The following is an 18,252-nucleotide window of genomic DNA, read 5'->3' as shown; positions in this document are numbered from 1 at the left end:
AATTTGTTTGAATTATGATGTGTGCTACATAGACGTCTTGTAGAAGATCACGCATTTCACCATTTTTTGGTATGTTTATCTATTGAGAAGTAAGCAATGTAAGTAATAACTACTTACATCTTATTACTAACATAGGTATGACAGTTTGGTTTTTATATGTTTGTGAAGTAATTTTATTTTGAAGATGGTGACTAGCCTTTTTTTTTCCATTTCCTCTGACATAGAGAGTCTCAGAAAGCCTCAGAAGTTATGGAGAGGCTTTGAGAAAGTTGGGAGAAGGATGGATGGAAGCAGGCACTGCAGTGATTGCATCTAGTTTCTGGCCATAGATATTTGATGAACAGGACACAGAGCATTTTGGTTAGCCAAGTTTTAATGAGGTCCTTTTAGAAGTGATTCATTGGTGTCTAACATTGTCTACGTAATATTTAACACAAATTCTGATGTTTGAGTCAAAATGAGTTAAACAATACTTGAAGGAATGACTTGAGAAGAATTGGATTAATAATGACAAATTCTGAATAAATGCACACATGAGGATTTTATGAACGCGTGTTAAATCTCTGTCTTTCACAGGTGGGATACTCCAGTTTTCCTTCCTGACAGGTTGCTCGAAATTCTGTGGAGTCTCTCTTTCTACGATATCCAGGTTTACAAACAAATTCAACAACATCCCCTGTTCTAGAATAAACTTTTTTCTCATCCCTCCATCGTAGTTCTATGTTATGTTTTTCCATCTTTTCTTCTGATATTACACATGCATCTGAAGGCAAAAAAAAATGAACACATTAAGAGATATACAAATATTGTACACAAAAATTCTAACTCAAATAGAATTTTCCAAGCTAGTCCAGGGCTTCATTCTTAAAACCTTTTATAAACCAACTCATTGAAAATCCAGCATGTAGATTTAAACCATTTTAAACAATTAATGATGTAAAAATGAGGTACTATGTTTAATGTGTGACAACTAAAGGTTATAATCTAAGAATCGTAATATCAATATATGAAGAGCTTTCATTAAAGAATGTTTAGTTGCTGTTGTTGCTTCAACAAGAATTTTTCAAACTTTATTTCCTCACACATTAATATTTGGTAGCAAGCATTTAACAGAATGCTTGGTTGTTAATCTCTGAGAATTCTGTTATAAACAGCAAAACATCATAGTTATTACATGGGTTTTCTCAGGACCCATGAGAATATTAAAATATTTACCTAAGCATTTTGGTGGCTTTGACCACTCTCCATTCCAACATGTTATAATCCTGTTTCCCTGAAGTTGGTGGAGGAACTGGCATTGATACTCAACTGTTGATCCTGGAGGATATGCTGGTAATGGGAATGTGGTAATGTCTCCATTGTCAATCGGTGGAGGGGGACCACATGTTCCTTTAGAGACTAAAAAGAATATGATTTGATTTATTGAAAGACTAAAGAAAAACACAGGTTAAAATAAAGCAAATAAAAACATAGCACAATATGTAATAACAAGATTTATGATATCTGATGACAGGAAATCGTTCATTGAAGACATTTGAATCACTTAAAGTGAGTTACATTTTTAAGCCATTCCTTTACCCTACATGAAAGCACACATCAAGTGTTAACAAATATGTTCATTTTACAGTATTTTAGCATTAAAAAATTTTTACCTTAGTGAATGTATGCTAGACAGAAGGATAGATAAGATAAAAAAGAATGTTTCTTGTTCTTTACACAACATACTACAGTGTCTATTGGGTCTCTATTGATTTTTTATTGATTTTCATTTTTATTACAAAAGAAACCAACTCCTTTAATAAAATGCAAAGAATTAACAACTTGTATAATGTGAAAGGGAATTGATGGCTTCTTATTCTGGCCAAGAAAATACCCTTCTCTGAAACTTATCTTTTATCTGATCAAATCTATTCAGATAATATTTCTGGCCTATTTAGACTTTGAAATACAAATTTGTCTCTATCTGCATGGCCACTCTCTGAATTCAATATTCAGACTGCTATTGCTATGATCTGCTAAGAATGTGGAGACAGATTTGAGCGACAGTGACTAAGACTTCAGATAATTTAGGGCAGCAGTTCCCATCAGCAACATTGTTTAATTCATTAAATAAAATCAATATAGTCAGAGAGGAAAGGAGCTCACGTGGCTGTGAGAAAATACTGGCTCCATCCTGTATAGAGAGGGATTGAACATTCTGGGAAGTCTAGCAGAATAGGTGGTCATTCATAGAAGTTTGTACTGGAACCAGAAGGGCTTTATGGAAGTCTTAATTTCCCACCACAAAGGTTAGTAGGTGTTGACATCAAACATTGTTAATATTTTGTTATTTTGCTATTTTTATTTTGACTCCTATTTCTTCACTTTTATCCCATTACACTTATCCTTCCCATTAAAACATATTCCTGTTACTCCCTGATGTTTCCTAAGGGGAAAACTTTTTAAAAATTGCCTTCAAATACCACATATTTCCAAAATGTGGGGATGGGGAATTTGGAAGGACATTCCTGAAAGGAAAGTTCCTGAATATACTTATTGGGATATGGGTGAGGGAGTGAAGTGATGGAGATGCTATCAAAAATGGCTGGCTTTCATCTTGTGTCCCATCCCTGTAAGTTTTTGTGGTAAGATGCAGGTAAGAGATATTATCAGAGAAATGACTTGCTAGTGGCAATTAGCTTAGCATTGTACCAGAAGTACTTTCCAAGTTTTTAAGTAGAAACATTCATACTGGTTCAGAATACTCTGCCTAGACTAACTTGTTGCAAACTATCTATTTGAAAAGTCTTAAGGAGATGATCACATATAATTTGAAATTGGTTAGTAGGAGGAAAATGTAGTTCCATGGATAATATGTTTGAGATCATCTCAATGCAAATTTTGATGAGTTATAATGCACATCAGCATATTCACATATTAATATTTAATATTCATGTATTATTGATTTTGATGTATTAAATAAGCCAACTATTTTGTTCAAATCAGAATTTTACAAATTTATTCTCTCATCCATTAAAAATTTTTAATTAATTGTTCTGGTCTTAATTGGTACAACTGGCTGTTAAAAACAAGTCTAGATCATTACTACATAAAAATTCTACTGTAAATGTAAAAAACACCCTGCTTATTAGGCTGCATTTACTATAGGAGTATGCTAAGAACTTGCTTGAACATCTTGGTCGTTCTGACCACTGTCCATTTATACATGCAATATCTTTGGATCCCTGGAGTTCATAAAAGGACTGGCATTGATATTCTACTCTGGATCCTGTAGGATATTCTTTTAATAGGAAAGAAGTAATATCTCCATTGTTAATAGGTGGAGGAGGTCCGCACTTTTCTGTAGAATCTTAAAAAATGGAATTTGATTTGTAGAGAGAGAAAATTAATACATAGGCAAAATTTAAACCATAAATATAAATACAACACCATATATTTATCCACAATACATAAACAGTGCCTGAGAACCCAAATCGTTCATTAGAGAATTTCATGCATATATCCACAAAATATACACTTCCACTTTTCACCCTAAGATAAAACACACATAACACATTCGGTGAAAAATCTCAGAGCTTTGTAAGGCACAGTTAGAAATAAAATATTTCTGAATAATGCCAGAAAGAAGTACTACTAAAAAAATTGTCTTAGAGCAAAAGCACTGAACTCTCCTTAATAGAAAACAACGTTGGGTTGCAGACATCTTTTTCCCTACTGAGGAAGATTCATCCTGAGCTAACATCTGTGCCAGTCTTCCTCTATTTTGTATGTGAGTCACTGCCACAGCATGGCCACCAATAAGTGGTGTAGGTCTGCACCCACGTACCAAACCCGGGCTGCCAAAGTGGAATGTGCTGAACTTAACCACTATGCCACAGGACCGGCCCCTAGACACCTTTTTTATTGTTATTTTTATAACAAATACTAAAGAAATATTTTTGTTACATTATATCTTAGCAAAACTTTTTAAAATACACAATTTCCAAGGCAAAATCTAAGTAATACATTCCTTGCTAATATTCTCTGAGGCATATACAATCTATCTCTACAATCCTATACACCTCTGTTTTCACAAAAATTGGATAATATTCATTGTCCTCTACATGCTTTTGTATGTAAAAATATATCGTGCACGTCCTTCCCAGCCAGAGAGTGTTATCTCAATCTGACTCTTGCAGTGGCAGAGTTGTGTTCCAATGTACAAATTTACCATCCTTTACACAATTCAAGACACAACTGTGCTGTTACATAAAAGAAAAAATCTTTACCAGGTTTAGAGAATACAAAAATTTTCATGAGGGAATGTTTTACAAATTAAGACAAATAAGTACATTTTATCTTCAAAGGTAAGGTTTTAGATTTTTCTGAGCTCTTGCAAGATCATGAGGTAGAGAAGATTCTGACATATTTGGGAAGAAAAATAGATGCACATAGATGGAGTGAAGAGGAAAAAGTAGAAGGTGCTAAATGTAAGTCTGAAGAGGTCAACTAGTGCTAAGGTTGTTCAGTTAATGCTGATTAGTGCAATTAGTGCTAAGAAATCAAAACTTAAAAAACAATTAAAGAGAAAAAAAGGACAAAGTTGGAGGACTAACACTTCTTGATTTAAAACATATTACAAGGCTCCAATAATCAAAACAGTGTGGCAATGGTACAAAGACAGACAAATATGCCAATGGAATAGAGTAGTTAGCCCCAAAGGAAAGCCTCACATATGTGATGAAAGAACTTTAGACAAGGATGCCAAGACCACTCAATAGAAAAAGGATAGTTTCTTCAAGAAATGGTGTTGAGAAAACTGGATATCCACATGTACAAGAATGAATTTTGATCCTCATCTTACACCATATACAAAAACTAACTCAAAATAGATTAAGACCTAAATGTAAGACCCAAAACTATAAAATCCCTAGAAGAAAACAGAGAGGAAAACCTTAATAACATTGGACATGGAAATGACTCCATGGATATGACACCAAAAGCACAGGAAACGAAAGCAAGAATTAAACAAATGGGACTGCATCAAACTAAAATGGTTGTGCACAGCAAAGGAAACAATCAGTTGAGTGAAAAGTCACTCTATGGAATGGCAGAAAATATTTGCAAGCTATATATCTTATAAGGGGTTAATATACAGAATATATAAAGAATTCCTACAATTCAACACAAAACACCAAATAACCTGATTCAAAAATGGGCAAAGAAATTGAATAGACATTTCTCCAACTAATGATACACAAATTGCCAATAAGCATATGAAAAGATGCTAAACATCATTAACCATCAGAGAAATGTAAATCAAAACCACAATGAAATATCATCTCATGTATTATGACGACTACTATCAAAAAAACTAGAAAACAACAAGTATTGGTGAAGATGTAGAGAAATTGGACCCTTGTGCTCTTTTGGAGCCATTGCAAAATCATGCAACCGAAGTTGAAACAGTGTAGAGGTGCCTCAAAAAATTAAAAATAGAATACCATATGATCCAGCAATCCCACTTTTGGGTATTATACCCAAAAGAATTGTAAGCCAGGTCTAAAAGAGATATTTGCACATCCATGTTCATTACAATAGTATTCACAATAGCCAAGAGTTGGAAGTATTGATGTTAATATTGATGACATCCATCAATATTGCCTATTGATGGATGAATGGATTAAAAAAATATATGGTATATGATACCATGGAATATTATTTAGCCTTAAAAAGGAAGGAAATCCTGTTATGTCCTGCTACAACATGGAATGCCATGGATATCATGCTAAGTGAAATAAGCTTGTCACAAAAAGACAAATACAGTATGGCTGAAGAGCCTTTGGCATACACTCTCAACTCCTATGCCTTTCTTTCTAACTGTACAGTCATGTGTCACTTTACTATGGGGATACTTTCTGAAAAATGCTTTGTAAGGTGATTTTGTCATTATGTGAACATCACAGAGTGTACGTTCACAAACCCAGATGGTATAGCCTACTACACACCTAGGCTATTTGGTATAGCCTATTGCTCCTAGGCTACAAACTTAGCTGCAGCATGTTACTGTAGTAAATACTGTAGGCAATGGTAGCACAATGGTAAGTATTTGCGTATCTAAACATATCTAAACAGAGAAAAGGTACAGTAAAAATATGGTATAAAAGATAAAAAACTGGTACACCTGTATAGGACACTTACCATGAATGGAGCTTGCAGGATTAGAGGTTGCTGTGGGTGAGTCAGTGAGTGACTAATGGGTGGATGTAAACACCTAGGACGTTACTGTACACTACTGTAGACTTTATAAACTCTACACTTAGTCTACACTAAATTTATTTTTAAAAATACTTTTCTTTCTTCAATAATAAATTAACCTTAGCTTACTGTAACTTTTTTACTTCAAAACTTTCTAATATTTTTTTAACTTTTTGACTCCTTTGTAATAACACTCATACATTGCACACCTACAAAAAATATTTTCTTTATCTCCTTATTCTATAGGCTTTTTTCTATTTTCAAATCTTTAACTTTTTAAACTTTATTGTTAAAAACTAGGATAGAACCATAAACATTAGCCTACGCCTACACAGGATCAGGATCATCCCTATCACTCTCTTCCTTCTCCATATCTTGTCCCACTGGAAGATCTTCAGGGGCAATAACATCCATGGAGTTGTCACCTCCTATGGTAGCAATGTCTTCTTCTGGAATACCTCCTGAAGGACCTGCCTGACACTGTCTTGAGGAGGTGTCACTCTTTCATAAATATGTCCATGGAGGTTTGCTTGGCTTGTTTCTTTTCTCATCATAGATTTGCTTGTAAGCAGATAGCGGACCATGAACATTCTCCTCTATTAATGAAAACCTTTCAGTGTGGGGTCCACGTTTTCAAACTTTTCTTTTCCTGAGGAAGATTCACCCTGAGGTAACATCTGTGCCAATTTCTTCTATTTTATATGTGTGTTTCTACCACAGCATGGCCGTCAATAAGTGGTGTACATCTGTGCCTGGGAACCTAACTCGGGCTGTCAAAGCAGAGTGTGCCAAACTAACCACTTGGCCACCAGGCCAGCCTCTCAAACTTTTTAAGGAGCTTGTTGAAGTCTGAAAAAGCTTCTGCTAAATCTTTTACTGTAAATTTTCTTCGGGTTTTTCTTCTTTATCTCCTGTAGTTTCCTTTTCTCTTGCTTCTTCTTCAGCTATGCATTCCTGTTCCAATTTCAACAACTCCTCATTAGTCAATACCTCAGTAACCACCTCTAGGAGGTCCTCAATCTCATCTTCATCCACACCCAGGTTAAAGTTGTTTGCCATCTCAACCACAGCCTTGTTGATTTTTGTAACCTCCTCACCCTTGGCAAATCCTTTGAAGTTATGGGTGAACCTCTTGAGTGTCTTCTTCCAGATGCCATTCATACACTCCTTGGTGACACCACCCCAAGCCCAGACAAGGTTCTTGATGCAGTCATAGGTGTTGCAATCCTTCCAGAATTTCATCAGTGTCTTCCTCAGATTCGGCAATAGCCTGGACAAAGGTCTTCCTCAGATAGTAGACTTTAAAAGCTGCTCTGATTCCTTGACCCATTGGTTGGATCAAAAAGGTAGTGTTTGGAGGAAGAAACACTGCTTTGCTATTAAAATGAAGATCACCAATGAGGATGTCCAGGAGTATCATCAACAATAAGCAAAATCTCAAAAGGCATATTATTCTTCAAACAGTACCTCTTCATTTTACAGGCATAAGAATTCAGGAGAGCATTTTGGAAGAGGAGCTGGATCATCCATGACTTCTTATTGCTCCTCTGGTACACTGGCAATGTGTGCTTACTGATATGCTTGAAAGTCCTCTGGTGATCGTTGTGCCAGACCACAAGGGAATTCAACTTGTAGTCTGTAATATCGCCCCCACGAAAGACTGTTATCCTCTTCTTAAAAACCTTGAAACCTGACATTGACTTGGCCTCCTTATGGATGAAAGAGTTTGCAGGCATCTGTTTACAGAATACGGAGGTTTCATTCATATTGAATATTTGCTCTGGCAAGTAATTTTCCTCCACAGTCAGCTTATGTAGAGCTTCCAAAAGTTCTTCAGCTGCCTTAACATCAACACTCACAGACTCACCACTTACTTTCACTTTATATAACGAGTAACAATTCTTGAAGCGTTTAAACCACTGAAAGCTGGCAGCAAATTCAGCATTATCATTGGGTCCAGTCTTTTCTTGCAACGTTTCAAACAAAATTTTGCTCTATGATTGTCATGGTGCTGAGAGGGGTACACTTCTGTGTCTGGTTTTCAATCCAAGTCACTAGAAGTTTCTCCATATCTTATATAGGCCCTTCTTAAAGTTTTGTTAGTCTCATTGCCTTCAATGAGGCAGATCCTTTAACAGCTTACATCACTTTGTTCCTGTTCTTCAAGATTATAGCTATGGTGAAATGGGACATGCCTGACTGGTGAGAAATGACTATCAATCATTTTCCACCTTCATAGTCCTTAGTCACTTTTAATTTCGTTTCCAGGTCTAGCCGTTGACATGGCCTCTAACTAGCAACATTATCAGTGGATTTTGTACACTCATGGGCCATAACAAGGAAAACAACATGAGATAAATCAAGCAGAAGAGAAAATGATGCAATCAAGAGACACAGTAAACACGAGATGTATGAGGCTACTGTGGTGCAACATGGCATACTGTTTTAGAGTAAACTTTTTTTATAAGCAGAAAGAGTGTACTCTAAAATAATGAAAAAAAATAGTATAGTAAATAAATAAACCAGTAACATAGTCCTTTATTATCATTATCAAATATTATGGACTGTACAAAATTGTGTGTGCTATACTTTTATATGAATGGCAACACAGTAAGTTGATTTACACAAGCAGCACCACAAATACGTGAGTAATGTGTTGCACTATGATGTTATAATGGTTATAACATCAGCAGGCAATAGGAATTTTTCATTGCCACTTATAATCTTATGAGACCACACTCACAGATGGGGTGCATTATTGACCCAAACATCACTATGAAGTGTATGACTGAAGTACGGTATTGTTAAATATAGTCACCTTGCTATACGTTAGATCCCCAGAATTGATTTATTTTATAACTGAAAATTTGTACACTTTGACCAACATTGTCCCATTTCCCCCAACCCCCAACACCTAGCAACTACCATTCTGCTCTCTGTTTCTATGAATCCAGTTTTTTAGACTCCACATATAGGTGATAGCATACAATATTTGTCTTTCTCTAACTTAGTTCACATAATGCCTCAAGGTCTACCCATGTTGTCTCAAATGTTAGGATTTCCATTTTTTAATTTCCAAATAACATTATATCACATTTTCTTTATTCATTTACCCGTCAATGGACATGAGTAACTTCCTCTCTTAAAAATTACGAATACTGCTGCTACGGTTGTGGGGATACTGATATATCTTTAAGAGAGTGATTTTGTTTCCTCTGGATAAATACCAAGATACGGAATTTCTGGATCATTGCTGGTAGTTATGTTTTTAATTTTTTGAAGAAACTCTATACTATTTTCTATAGTGTCTGTACCAATATACCTTCCCACCAACAGTGCACAGGGCTTCCCTTTTCTCCACATTCTTGCCAAGACTTGTTATTGATAATAGCAATATAAAAGGTATGAGGTGATATTTCATGGTGGTTTTTATTTGCATTTCCTTGATGATTCATGATAGAGCCAAGAAAAACAACAGAAAAGATCAACAGACATCATAATCAGACAGGATTTATCCCTGGGATGCGACAATGGTTCTACATAAACAAATCAATAAGTGATATACCACATTAATAGAATGAAAATCATATGATCATCTCAGTAGATGCAGAAAAAGCATTTGACAAAATTCAACATCTTTTCATGATAAAAACTCTCAACAAATTGTGTTAGAAAGAACATATTTAAAACAAATACATGCCATAAATGAGAAGTCTACAGCTAACATCATACTCAGTTGTAAAACACTGAAAACGTTCCTCTAAGTTCATAAACAAGACAAGGGTGCCCACTCTTACTGTGGCAACTCAACAGCCTACTGGAAGTGCTACCCAGAACATTCAGTCAAGAAAAAGATATGAAGGGGTGAAAATCAGAAAGGAAGTAGTTAAATTGTGTTTGGAGATGACATTATATAGAATAGCCTAAAAACTCTACAAAAAACTGTTAGAACTAATAAACAAATATAATACAGTTGCAGGTTACCAAATCAACATGCAAAAATCAGTGCATTTCTATACACTAACAATAAACTATCTGAAAAAGAAATAAAACAATCTCATTTACAATAGCATGGAAACCAATAAAATGCTTATGAATAAATTTTAAAAAAGGAAGTAAAAGATCTATACACTGAAAACTGTAAGACATCGATGAAAGAAATTAAAGAAAATATAAATAAATGGGAATATATTTCGTCTTCACGGATTAGAAGAATATTGTTTAAATGTCCATACAACCCAAAACCATCTATAGATTCAATGCAATCCCCCAAAATTCCAATAACATTTTGGAACCACAAAAGACTTCAAATAGTCAAGGCAATCCTGAGGAAAAAAAAAACAAAGCAAGATGCATCACACTTTGTGATTTCAAAATAGATTACAAAGATTAATCATCAAAACAATATCTTAATAGCATAAAAACAGATACATAGACCAATGGAACAGAATTGAGAGCCCAGAAATAAACCCAGGAAGATACAGTCAACTAAGATTTGACAGGGGCACCAACGATACTCAGTGGGAAAAGGGTAGTCTCTTCAATAAATGGTATTGAGAAAATCGGATATTAAATGTAAAAGAATGAAATTGGACCCGTATCTTTCAGTACTCACAAAAGTCAACTTAAAATGGGTTAGAGAGTTAAATGTAAGACTTGAAATTATAAAATTCCTGGAAGAAAACATAGGGAAGAAACTCCTTGACATCAGTCTTGGCAATGATATTTTGGATATGACACCAAAGTATAAGCAACAGAAGAAAAAATAAACAAGTGGAACTAGATTACACTAAAATGTTTTTGCAAAGCAAAAGAAAGAATCAACAAAATGAAAAGGCAACCTACCAAACGGGAGAAAATATTTGCAAACCATCCACCCGATAAAGGGTTAATATCCAAAATATATAAGGAACTCATCTAACTCAGTAGAAAAAAAGAGAAAACACAAATAATCTGATTAAAAAGTAAGTAAAGAATCTAAATAGACATTTTTCCAAAGGAGACATTCAAATTGTCAAGTTAAATGAAACAATGCTCATCATCATTAATCATCAGAGATTCACTTTGGAAACAAAGACTGAAAGTGACTGAAAATAAAGGATGAAAAAACATTCTATGCAAATAGTAGCCAAAATTGGGCCAAAGTATTGAACAGATGTTTTAAAAGAAGATATACAAATAGCCTATGACCACGCAAAAATGTACTCAGCATCACTAGTCACCAAGGATACACAATCTACATTGAAAGTGAAATACTGTTTCACAGCCATAAAATGGCTGAAAGCCCACAGATTTACCAACCTAAATGTTACTGAGGAGGTGGAACAACCAGGACTCTCTCACGATAATGATGACAACCACTTGGAGAACTTTGTAGTAATGTCTTATATAGTTAAGCATGCTTCTAGTCTAAGATCCAGCAATTTTGCCTCAAATATTTACACAAGAGAAATGGAAATGTCTATCCCCTGCCATTCACTAAAAGACTTAAAAACACTGTGTATAACAGACTTATTCACAATATGAAAAAGCAACCAAATTTCCATCAACAGGAGAATAGGTAAAACATTGTGACACATTAATGTGAATGCAAGAGAATACTATTCAGAAGAAAATAAAAAACTACGGATATGTTCAATTGTGTGTGCAATTTTTAAATTATTATAAATGTCGCTGAGTGAAAAATGTCAGACACGAAAGTGTATATATTGTATACTTCCTATAATTGTAAGTAATATAAATATTTTTTGCTCAACTGGAGTTTTTTAAGATTCTTCTTGATTTCTTTTGCTTTCCGCTTATTTAAAAGTATACTTCACATCAGTAATATTCAGCCTGTACAGACAATCCAATTCTCTTTTTTGCTTCATTGCAAATAACATAAACTGAAACCCCAGAAAAATACTTCTTTTCTTCACTTCCTTGTACCCCAGAACATATCACATTTGGAATATGATAATGTTCAGGTAACTGGTCTTCCTTTCTCTTCTTGGTCACTTTTGATCCATTTTCCAAAGAACAGCCATAGTGATCTTGTTTAAAATGAATTTTGTGTTGTTCCCTGCTTAAAACCTCCCAGAAGTTTCCAATTGCACACGGACTAAAATCCAAAATATTTATCATGGCCTATGACTCCTAAATTAAATAATTCAACACTTCGCCTTATCCTTAGCCACACTGATGTTCCTATTTCTCTTCAAAGGATCCAAGCCTTTTTATGCCACAAGGCTATTTATCTGACTACTTCTTTCCAGATGTCAACCTTAAGGTTGGGCAAGCTTCCAAAACTATCTTACATGAAATATACCCCTCCCACAGTCACCTTAATACCGTCTTTAATAAGGTTCATGATTCATAATCTTTAATTTTGTATTTTCTTCTTTTTTACCATAAGTCTTTCACTTGACATTAAGAGTCAATGACAAAGACACTGATGATTGTAGAGCATTGATCTCCATCATCTGTAGTAGCGCATGGATATAAAAGGTGCACAATAAATATTGATTAGATGAATTAACAATAACCAATTTTCCTGCTTGGGTGGGAAGATATAGAGGGCAAGAACAGACTATTCTCTTCAAGGCTTTGACTGTACTTTAAGAATCTTATTCTCATGCTCCTGTATTCAAATTCAGCAACTCTTTGGTTTCCGTATAAAAATGTAAGAAAACTCCAACTCAACTTCAGCTCCAATATATTCCTAATTTTGTATAGTTTCTTATGAAAGGGAATTCCACATCATAAGTTATACACTGGAAACCTGAATTACAGAAGTACAAAGTTCTAACAATGTGGAAATTATCAATACTTTTGTGCTAGGCTCTAGATCATCTAAACGTAACGTTTACCAAAAAAGATAAATGCTTGCTAGCCACAGAATTTTACAAGTGTGATATTTTAACTCACTCTACGTAAAATTTAATTTTATCCTCATGTTGTATCAACTGATTTTGCATAATTTCACTATAAACAGTAAATTTGTGTTACTTAAACATGTAAATGCCTTTTGAAATTTTTCACTGTGGTCTTGATTAGTTTTTTCTAATATTGCCTACATTTAATTTATGTAAGTACACAAAATGGTCTTCCAGTGATTATCCAGAGATTTGAATATTTACATAGACACAATTGTAATCCTAAGACCAAAAAGATGACAATAGAAACAATATTGCATATGTTTAATATGGTTATTTCTTAAAAAAAAAAATACTGGATCCCAGAGGATGATGTCTTACTTACGGATAGGACTGCATTTAGGATGGATGGACCAGCCACTTTCTATACATGTAATGTTGCTCTGGTTATTTGGGAGGCTGTAGCCCTTATCACAGACAATTTGTACAGTGTCACCTTCCCGGTGTGTTTGTCCTGAAGATGCAGAATGACCATTTTCCACCCAAGGGAAAAAGCACTGTCCTAAAAACCCAAAAGATGACTAATGTAAATCTTGAAATGCAAGAGTACCACATTTTGCAAACTTCAAAAGAGAAATCAAGCACAAAAATTAGTTTCTTAAAAATTAGTTCATGAATGTTAAAAAAATTAATATGTAATGTCGTCAATTAGTACTTGCATATATTAAACATTTCACATTTTAAAGTTCTTTTAGATATCAGAAAAGTTACTGTTTTTATTTCTCATTTGCTTCTCTAAATCGCTTTCTAGAGGAGGAGGAGATGACATTCACCTCTCTTTTGCTTTTCTCTTTCATGATTCTGTCTTCACTTTTCTGCCTTTTCTCTGTACTCATTGAGCAGGTAAGACAGATATAATTTTAAAGAACAAAGAGATGATTAATAAAAACCACAAAAGTGAGTAAAATAGTAGAAACACTTCTTGAATATTCAAAGGAATAGCACATTTTGAATCAGAAATTACACATTAAAAATAAACTTTCTTCCGAAAATGTGTTCATATAATTACCAAACAAGTGTGTTTAAATCAAATATTAGCAGTTAAAATTGTTGCCCATTCGTATTTGAAATGCGAGGATTCAGACATTCCACAAAAGTTTTTACCTCAATTTTTTGATTTGATTTCCACAAACAGTTTCTTACAAAAGAGAAATGACATATCTTCACTTTTCTGGCTCACCCAATATCTGCTGCAATGACTGTCCAGATTCTGTGATTCCCTTCAAGCACCACCCCCCCACCTCCAAGCACTGAATCCACTGAATATTTTATCCAGATAGTGATCAGGGTATTTACTCACTGAGACACTTTGGTGCTGGTGACCATCCTTCCTCTGTACACATTATTGCAGTCCAGAGTGATTGTGAACGAGACACAAAGCTATAATGACAGGAATAGTAGAAATATTTTCCCACAGCAACTGGGAAGCTTTGTTTATATCTGTTTTCATCATATATGTTTCCATGTTTTATTTCTGGAAAATCACAAGTTCTTCCTTAAGAAAAAAAAAATAGTATGCTACATTAATGAATAATTCTACTTTATTTTAATAATCACATTGATGAATTTATTATTCTACTTAGCTTAATCTTTCCACTTGTGTTAGTGATTTGAGAACTGGGACAATGTATAACTAAGAATACAGAGTATTTGAGGAGCTCATGATGTTTAAGTTTTATAGAAGTATTTCCAAGATTAAAAACACACAGAAAAGTATAAACACTGAGGAAGAGATTAAAATGGGATCTATTCACTGTACCTCCCAGATCTAAGTAATTTGCTTTTGCTTGGTTGCTAAGACTGTTTATAGTTCTCCATTCACTTCCTGTGCCTCTTCTTCCTGTGTCTTCTGTGGAAATCCCCTGGGTATCCTAGCCCTTTCATCACTCTTCTCCCAGTCAAGGGAATATGCATGTATATATGACTACATAAAACATTTTTAGTGAATCAGTGAAGAAAATTTGAGCATAAAATATTCAGAAAGGACAAAAATCAGCAACAAAAATACAACCAAGATATAATTACTGAATTCTGATGAATGTCTTCTAAAAGTATGGATGTAGGTAGGTATATATAGTCAAGTGAAAAATAGGAAAATAATTTTTGATTATTACTGTCCCTTTAAAAATGTCTAAGTACATTGTATTCATTTGTTACGGCTACCATAACAAAGCACTACAGACTGGGAGGCTTAAGCAACAGAAATTTATTTTCTCACCATTCTAGAGGCTAAAAGTCTGAGATTAAAGCGTCGACAGGGTTGGTTTCATTTGTAGCCTCTCTCTGTGACTTCTAGATGGGTACTTTCTCCCAGTGTCTCTCCATGGTCTTTCCTCTATGTGTGTGTGTCCCAATTTCTTCCTCTTATACAGACACCAGTTGTATTGGATAATGGCCACCCCCCATGATCTCATTTTAACTGAATTTAAAGACCCTATTTCCATATGCAGTCACATTCTGAGATCTAGGGAGTTAGGAACTCACCATATGAATTTTGGAGAGAAACAATTGAACTCATGCCCACTAAATACACAAAGACACTTCTATCTACACAAAAGCATTCTTCCACTAAGTGGGTTCCTTTCTCCTTTGAGAAACATTAGTGAAACCTAAGTTTACAAGGCATTCAGCTCAAAGCCTATTTTTAGAAAGAGTTCACAGAAAGAGAATAATTTTAAACTGGACAAGGAAGCTTTGCTGAATTGTTGTCGTTGTTGCTGCTAGAGAAAGAAATTGCCCAAATATAGATGTAAATAGCATACAAAACCCAGCATGCAGCAAACTATTAAAATGAATTCTTCTTGTAGTGAAGGAATAAAGCATAGTGATGCATATTATATGCATAAACAGTGCAATGAAGGAGATTAAGGGACATTAGAGGATTTTTTTTACAGTAAATTGGAAATGAGAGTATTTGATTTTAAAAGAAATGAGACTCTATAAAGGTATCATAATGAAGAATTTATAAAGATATTAAGGAAAGAGAAGAAAAGTAATTGTCAATAAAATCTTAGAGGTTTTTTAAATGCCAAAAAAGCTATTAGAAATAATACACACAAAAATGTAGTTACTTTTTAATTTGAAGATAAAGAATCTACAGTTATAAAATATAATTTTCTAAGATACAAGGAACTCATTCAGAGATTATTAATATATAAAATCTATTATAAAGGTGAAAACAAATCAGTGAACAATATGCTAGAGTTAATGCTCTGAAAACAATTTATTTATTTACTAAACATTTACCAGAGACCTCAGAAATGTAAATTAAGATTTATTGTCATTCCACTTGTTGAAATATATGTTCCTTTGTACCTGCTGCTAATTTTGTTGAAACAGTAAATTGATCGTGATGTAAATGACTTTTAACAGCTTTATTAAGGTATAAATGAGATATAGTAAATCTCATATATTTGAAATGACTGATTTCATGTTTTCACATATGAATCCACAAAAGTATCGCTATATGCAAGATTATGAAGATGCCCATCATTCCCAAAGATTTCCTCATATTAAAAATAAAAACTCCCAAGGATTTTGAAGCCAGATTCCAGATTTTCTGGTGACATGCTTCCTAAAGTTGTGTGAGCATATTCACATATCTCCATAAATATTGAGAGTTCCTTCTCTGGGGCACTCAGGAAACAAAGAAAACAAAATTTGCTTTATTTTATTTTCCCTGTAGATGTAAATGAGATAATTTTTCTATAAAGTTATTCTCTATTATGAAGTCACAATACAGATTATTCCTAGTAGTTGATTCTTTAAAAAGAAAAGACACATGAAAGTAGATACAACGTGAAGTTACATTTAAGAGGGAAGTTGAGAGTTCTGATCTGTTTTCAACTTACCTTGTCCGTGAGCACAGGAAACCCAGAAGATGAGAATGACATTGATTAGTAACAGCATGTTAGATGTTCCCAATGACATGTTAATACAAATATTCCATTTTTGCTGTTCAGGTTTTAAAACTGTTTTGTTAGCCGTCATCAAGAGTGATTCTGAATTTAAGAGCAGTACCATGAAGGAAGTTAATTGAGGTCACTTAGTAAATATCAAAGTTCAAAGAGTCTTGCAAAATTTCTTAATTCCTGGTAGTGGTTTCACAATAATTATTTGAATTCATTGTCTGACATGTACTTATACAACTTCCTTTAGGAATAGTAATAGACTGGCTCAAAAGTGATATAAAACATCCATTTTTAAATTCAAAACCTCTCCAAAACAAGTGAGGTTCTTTCTCAACCAGGTGAATTATATGTGAATAACTTTGAGTCCACGTCACTATAGAGTACGAGAGTTTCAGCATAGTCTTGGCATTGAAATATTTTTTAACTAATGTGCTGTGAGGCACCTTTTCTTTTAGGATGGAATAGATTTAGATGCATATGATAATTTCCCTTTTGTTGTAGGAATATAACGAAAGCATCATCACTTGTCCTTCCACTGACATTAATTGCATTTATTCTTTATTTTCTTTAGATAGACATATATATAATACTTAGTATACGTACAAATTATATTTGTCATCTTTTACAACACAATTACTTAATGTAAGAAAGTTGCTTTCAAGCAGACAATTAATATAGAAAAACATTACTATAAAGAAGTGGAATGTCAGAGTTAATGTATTGAAATGTATTTGTTTCCTTCTTTACCATAACTATAACTGGTTAAGAATGTGGAATTTTAGGGGCTGGTCTGTGGCCAAGTGGCTAAGTTCCCGCGCTCTGCTTCTGCAGCCCAGGGTTCGGATCCTGGGCGCGGACATGGCACCGCTCATTAGGCCATGTTGAGGCCGTGTCCCACATGCCACAACTAGAAGGACCCATAACTAAAATATACAACTATGTACTGGGGGGATTTGGGGAGAAAAAAAAAAAGCAGGAAAAAAAAAAGAATGTGGAATATCAGAATGGAGGTATATAGTTTCTAAGAAAGAACCAAATATGCATCCTAGAATTGAAAATATACTATCTATAAAAACTGGAGATAAATAATAATAGAATGAGCAATATAAGGAAGACATAAATGGACATGAAGAGAGGTTATTAGAAATTCTCTGAAATAAATCTTAAAGATAAAAAATGAGTAAAAGAAT

The 18,252-nt window shown here is 34.1% G+C and overlaps 1 protein-coding gene across 2 annotated transcripts in view; it reads right to left on the bottom strand.

Annotated features, from left to right (window-relative positions):
• The window catches only part of LOC106823392 (complement factor H-related protein 2-like), a 72,626-nt gene extending 55,451 nt beyond the window's left edge, over window positions 1-17,175 (bottom strand). The window contains exons 1-5 of one of the 2 annotated variants that reach the window (XM_014829030.3): window positions 17,003-17,175; window positions 14,452-14,646; window positions 13,477-13,653; window positions 1,216-1,398; window positions 356-763 (exon numbers count right to left, since the gene is read on the bottom strand). In XM_014829030.3, the coding sequence (XP_014684516.1) occupies window positions 543-763; window positions 1,216-1,398; window positions 13,477-13,653; window positions 14,452-14,646; window positions 17,003-17,174 (948 nt within the window). In that variant the 5' untranslated portion in view covers window position 17,175 and the 3' untranslated portion in view covers window positions 356-542. Of the gene's footprint in view, window positions 1-355; window positions 764-1,215; window positions 1,399-13,476; window positions 13,654-14,451; window positions 14,647-17,002 lie in introns of those variants that run through there. The other variant, XM_070501436.1, reaches the window with a different exon arrangement.
• Window positions 17,176-18,252: the final 1,077 nt, after the last annotated feature.

This window comes from Equus asinus, chromosome 30 (assembly GCF_041296235.1).
Source record: "Equus asinus isolate D_3611 breed Donkey chromosome 30, EquAss-T2T_v2, whole genome shotgun sequence".
NCBI lineage: Eukaryota > Metazoa > Chordata > Mammalia > Perissodactyla > Equidae > Equus > Equus asinus.
Note: the sequence above shows the minus strand (reverse complement) of the source record. Positions and strands in the feature narration are given on the sequence as shown.